This window comes from Fringilla coelebs (genome assembly GCF_963513975.1).
Source record: "Fringilla coelebs genome assembly, chromosome: 1".
Taxonomy (NCBI): Eukaryota; Metazoa; Chordata; class Aves; order Passeriformes; family Fringillidae; genus Fringilla; species Fringilla coelebs.
This window is the reverse complement of record NC_140028.1, coordinates 122,234,882-122,240,271: the sequence shown is the minus strand read 5'-3', so window position 1 is coordinate 122,240,271 and position 5,390 is coordinate 122,234,882. Positions and strand designations below refer to the sequence as shown.

Below are 5,390 nucleotides of genomic sequence, written 5' to 3'. Positions count from 1 at the left end.
TGGAAGAAATTTACAAGAAAAATACTATACAAAATCGTCTCCTGGACAACTGCACCTCACACCGATATATTGGTGGAGTTTTATTTAATTGTTAGCTAATCTAGAACGATTTCCCAGTGGTACAAACCTAAAGGTTCAGACGCATTTTACAAATATTTAATTTTCCTATTCCCCCCCCGGCCTCCCTTTTTTGGCATTGGAAATACATCTTCGCTTGAAACCCACGGTTCCTCTTCATCTGTCTGAAGTTAAAAAAAAATATACGACTTTCAACCTAATTATTTTCAACGTATTTCGCGATTCCTGCTCAAACGAGAATTATACAAATCTGCTGGCAAACGCAGTGAAATTCGGACTTGAGGAGGTAAACGATTTGTTAAAAAAAAAAAAAAAAAAGTGGAAGGGAAATAAGCACACTGCCGCTCCGGTCCCGGGGAGCAGACGGGCTCCGAGCAGGCACCGGGATGAGAGCAGGTCCGAGGGTCAGCTCGGCGCTGTGCGGGGCACGGAGGGCGGCTGGCGGCGCTGCCATCGGAGGCCCCGCCGCGGAGCAGCCCCGGCCCGCCTGCCCGCCCCGCCGGGGCACTGCGGCTCTACCGGTGTCAGTGGCGGAGGGAGGGAGTACGGGACGGTTTCCAGCAGCAAAGCGAGAGGGGCCGTGGGTGTTTTTTCCGCTCTAAAAGCAACACGAGGCAGGGGGGTCCCAAGGCTAAGGGGAAAGGAGGCGGCGGCAGGGCCGCCCCATGGGGGGCCGCGGCTCTCCGCCTTTGCCGAGCCGCTCCCCTGCCCCCGTCGCGGGGGTTGCGCTGCCCGGCCGTACCGCCAGCCCCGTGCGGGGCTGCGGGAGGGCAGCGGAGCGGCCGCGGGGCTGAGCGCTGTTCTTGCGGAGCCGTGCCAGCTACTTACGTGTCCGCGTCCCCGCCGCAGGGCTGCGCGCTCGGGGGGCTGCGCGACCAGGAGGGCGGCGGGACTGGGGGGCGCGACGGCCCCGAGCCTCCGCCTGTCACTCCAGGCCGTTGCGGTGGCCGGGCTCGGGGGGCGGCAGCAGCTCCGGGGAGTGGCAGGGAGGACTGCCGGCCGCGCTGTGCTCGCTGTCGGTGTCGCTGCCCTTCTTGCCGCCGGGGCCGGGGCCGCCGCCGGGGCCGCCGCCTCCGGGGCCCCCGGCGCCTCCGGGGCCGCTGTGGGTCTTGACGTGCTTGCTGAGGTGGTCGCTGCGCATGAAGCGCTTGTTGCAGACGGGGCAGGCGAAGCGCTTCTCGCCCGTGTGGGTCCGCAGGTGCCGCTGCAGCTCGTCGGAGCGGGTGAAGCGCTTGCCGCAGAAGAGCCAGTTGCAGACGAAGGGCCGCTCGCCCGTGTGCCAGCGCAGGTGCGCCTTCAGGTGCGAAGTTTTGCCGTAGACCTTGCCGCAGCCGGGGATGTGGCAGCTGTGCAGCCCCTTGCGGCGCAGGCTGGCCCCCGCCGGCCCCAGCCGCTCGGCCTCCTGGCAGTTGGGGCAGTCGCAGGTGGCGCGCCCCGAGTAGCGGCGGGCGGAGGAGCGCGGCGAAGCGGCCAGCGGCGCGGCGGGGCCGCCGCCTAGCATGGAACCCCCGGCGCCGGCCAGCGGCGAGGGGGCCGAGTCCGGGTAGGAGCCGGGCAGCACCGGCTTAAATCCGTCCATGAGATGCTGCCCGGCGGGGCTGAGGAGGTGCGAGGAGGCGCCGCTGCTGAAGGCCGAGTGGCCCAGGCCCGAGTAATCCGAGTTGTAGCCGCCCAGTGGCGAGTGGAGCGAGGTCTGGAGTCCGCCGGGCGCCGGGTGCAGCGAGCCGGGCAGCGCGGCCGCGCCGTTGGGGCTCTGCACGTCGATCCAGCCGGCGCCCACGTCCCACCAGCTGGAGGCGCCCGCTGAGCCAACCTCGCCGGCGCCGAGCCCCGGGTGCGAGGGCTTGAACCAGGACTCGTAGGGGTGCGCCATGCCCACCCGCGGGTAGATGCCTTGCAGCCCCTCCACCGACGTGTGCACCTTGGAGATGAAGACGGGCTGGTGCGCCGCCGCCTCCTGTCCTGCCGCCCCACCGCCGCCGCCTCCGCCGCCGCCGCCGCCACCGGCGCTGCCCGGCGCCTGGAAGACGGAGTAGTCGTTGGCGAAGGGCGAGCTGGCGGCCGCCGCGCTGCTGGAGGTGAGGGAGAAGGCGCTGGAGCCCGGCGAGCCGCCGCAGCTGAACGAGTCCGAGACCAGGGCGGCCGCCGCCGCCGCCGCCGCTGCCGCCGCCGCCGAGGAGCCGTTCCGCGCCGCGCCCGCCACGCCGAAGCCCGGGAGGCCGGAGCCCACGGCCCCGCAGCTGCCCGCCGAGGCTGAGGAGGAGGAGCGTTTCCAGGGGTGGAAGCCTTTGCCGAAGGAGGACGTGCTGTCCGAAAGGGCGGACGGCGAGGGGCTGGGGCTGCCGATCTTGTTGCAGGTCGCGGCGAGCATGGCCAGCGGCGTGGAGCCTACCCGCGGTTCCTCCTGCGGGCACAGAGGGGAGAGGGCCGTCCCGCCGGCGTCAGGGATGGAGCGGCCCCGCGCCGCCGCCCCGCGCCCCGCGTTCCGCGCCCGGCACCGCTCCGCCGCCCGGCCCCGCTCCGCTCCGCCGCCCGGCCCCGGGCGCAAAGTTTCGCGACTCCCGCGGGAGGATCCCTTGGCTGGGGCCGGCACCGCAGTTCTGCCTCCAAACGCCTACCGGGGCTTTTTTTCACCGTCCAACTCCCCTCCCCCGAAGGAGCTCAGGAAGGGTTAAAAAAGGGGAAGAAAAAAAGAGAGGGGAAAAAAGTTGCGTCTGTTACCGTAGCTTTAAAGATGCCCCCGGCACGGCGGCAGCTACGTTTCAGCCTGCTCCCTTTGCCCGGGACGTGGCTGGTCCCCGTCCCTCAGGCCAGTAAGGCTGTTTTCTTAAATACAGAATCGCAGGACTATCAGATTACTGCTCTTTTTTTTTTTCTTCTTCTTTAAGCGTCCTTTAAACCAGCCTAATTTACGTAGCAACGATAATGAAATACATATAGAAATTTAACATATGTAAATATGTATGCATACACGAGTTGAACGTACCTGCTAGACACGGTGGGTTGTGTTATTTTAAAGGGAAATAAAAAGCCACAATCTGTTGCAAATTTTTTTTAAAAATTGCACGCAAAAAACCCCGATAGTGCTGGGTTTGGGATTATTTTTTGTTTGTTGTTTTTTTTCTTCCAGCAGTCACATGTAAAGAAGAAAAGCCACTTCTTCGGGGGCACAGGAACAGCACAGCCCAGGCACTGTAGGTTGTTTCTACAAATGCCCTTAAAACCTTTTCTTGCTCACTGAAAAGTGACTCTGCCCCCTTTTCCCCCTCTCACTCTTTCTTTTCACCTAAATTCACTTGTACTTAAGCTAAAAAAAAAAAAAAAAAAAAAAAAAAAAAAGAAAGAAAAAAGGAAAAAGAAAAAAAAACCCAGGCTGAATAGAGGAGACTGATAGCCCCGGTCAAGACAGGGGTTATTTTAACCCCCTCCAATCGACAATAAAAAGAAACCAATTAAACCAGCAAGAGAAAAAAATCCTTAGACTCACCCCTAGAAGTGAAGTTGCCATCACACAAAAGTGCCCTCCTCTCAGAGGATCTTTTTTATATTGATAAATCAGAGGCAGTGTTTTTTTTAGAGGTGTGCAATACAATGATCAGTTCCGCCCATTCCACCACAATTGTAGCTCCCTCGCCGGCTTTGAAGTGCCGCTGAGCCACCGCCAGCCAATCCCCGCCACCGCCGCCTCGCTCGCCGACGTGACTGCGTGAAGTCAGCAGCGCCGTCGAGCCCGGCCGTCGAGCCCCGCCGGCGCTGATGACCTCACGCACTCACGTCGGCGAGCGGCGCGGGCTGCGGTCCCGGTCCGCGGGGACCGCTCACCCCGGGTCGGGCTCCTTCGTCCCGGCCGCCTCTTTCCATCACCGCCCCCCCGCCCCCCACCCCTGTGTGCGTAATTTGACAACAGTTGCTTTTTATTGGTTTTTTTTTTTTCCCTCGGAGCGGTTTATGTTTCAATTTTTATATCATCATGATCATCATCATCATAATCTCAGTCTTGCTATGATTATCGGCACGGACTGGCGAGAGCGGTAGCATCCTGTTTCTCCACTAGCCCCCCTTTCCCTCCTTCCCGATCCCTTTTGGTCAGCTCTTCTCCCGTTGTCCCGGCAAGGGGGGGGAAACACTTTAGGCCAGTGCTGCCTGTCGTTCCCTCCCTTCTCGCCCTCGCCGACCGCGCTTTCAGGCGTGATTCTTGGCGGTGGGGTTGCACAAGCGGAGTCCACCCGGGCGGCACCGGCACAAGCAGGGGCTGGCTTCCCGCCGCCTCGTCCCCGTCGAAGGTGAGCGCTTTGCTCTCCTCGGCTCCTCGCCTAGCCCTGGGAGGCTGCGGGGAAGAGCAGAGCCCTCTCCCCCTCTCCCTGGGGGACCCCGCTCGGCCCGGCCCTGCTCGCCCAGGTGCTCTCACCCCCGCCGGTTTTCCACGGCTTTGCTTAGCTTTCCAGGGGATGTTTTTCCTCTTTCTCTCGGCTTCGGTTTTGACCCGTTTCCGTGTCTTGGGGATATTGACTGTACATCATATCTATTGATCAAGGGAGTAATGTACATTATCATGCTTTGAAGTAAGAGTGAAGTAAATTAATGAACTGCTTTCTTTCTCTGAAAGCTGACGCTTACCATAAATGTCGCGTTTCTCTCTGCGAGCTGCTCTGAATGATTTTAGCCTGTTGAGAAGGCGTGACAGGCCAGCCCAGAAGGAGGAAGGGGTGGGGGAAGGAGGGAACTCCGTTTAACAAATAAAAAAGAATTAACTTCATTGCTTTGGTCTCCTTCTATAATGATATTCATTTTACAGACCTAACGCACACTTGTTTAAATTTCGGATTTAATTTAATCAGTACTATCACCCTCAAAGAGGGGAAGAACATTTCCCGGAGATACTCCCTTGTATGAATACTTATTAACTTTTTATCTCCACTTTCTTTATCTGCTGGAGTTGGGGAGGAACTATTAAGACATAGATTAGAAAGCGTAAGAGCAAAACAAGCATCGTGAGCATTGCATTTTAGATGAACACAAAATCGCATTTTGTGGTGTGCCAGGTTAGGTAAAAAGATCGACACGCATTCCTTTCAGCCCCAGAAAGTCTGAGAGACTTTGCCATACACCGGCGAAGTAGAAGCCTTTAGTGATATATCTCTTTTTAGGACAGCCTCGCCGGGTGGGTCTTCCATTCGCATCCGTATTTTGTCTGCACTTGTCTGCCCAGAGGAAACGTGACCTTTTTCGATCTTTTCGTGTTTGTTTGTTCCGATGCTTGCCTTGACTCCTTTGATTTGGGGTCAAAAATCCTTAATTTTCAGTGCGCTTTT

General features: G+C 59.1%; 1 protein-coding gene across 1 annotated transcript; it reads right to left on the bottom strand.

Annotated features, from left to right (window-relative positions):
• Positions 1 to 1,003: 1,003 nt before the first annotated feature.
• SP8 (Sp8 transcription factor) lies at positions 1,004 to 3,601 on the bottom strand (the record flags this gene model as incomplete). The annotated part of the gene is made up of 2 exons (XM_084202164.1): positions 3,566 to 3,601; positions 1,004 to 2,482 (listed from the first exon to the last, which is right to left on the bottom strand). The coding sequence occupies exons 1-2, from the start codon at positions 3,584 to 3,586 to the stop codon at positions 1,004 to 1,006; spliced, it is 1,500 nt and encodes a 499-aa protein (XP_084058290.1). The 5' UTR covers positions 3,587 to 3,601.
• Between the last annotated feature and the right edge of the window lie 1,789 nt (positions 3,602 to 5,390).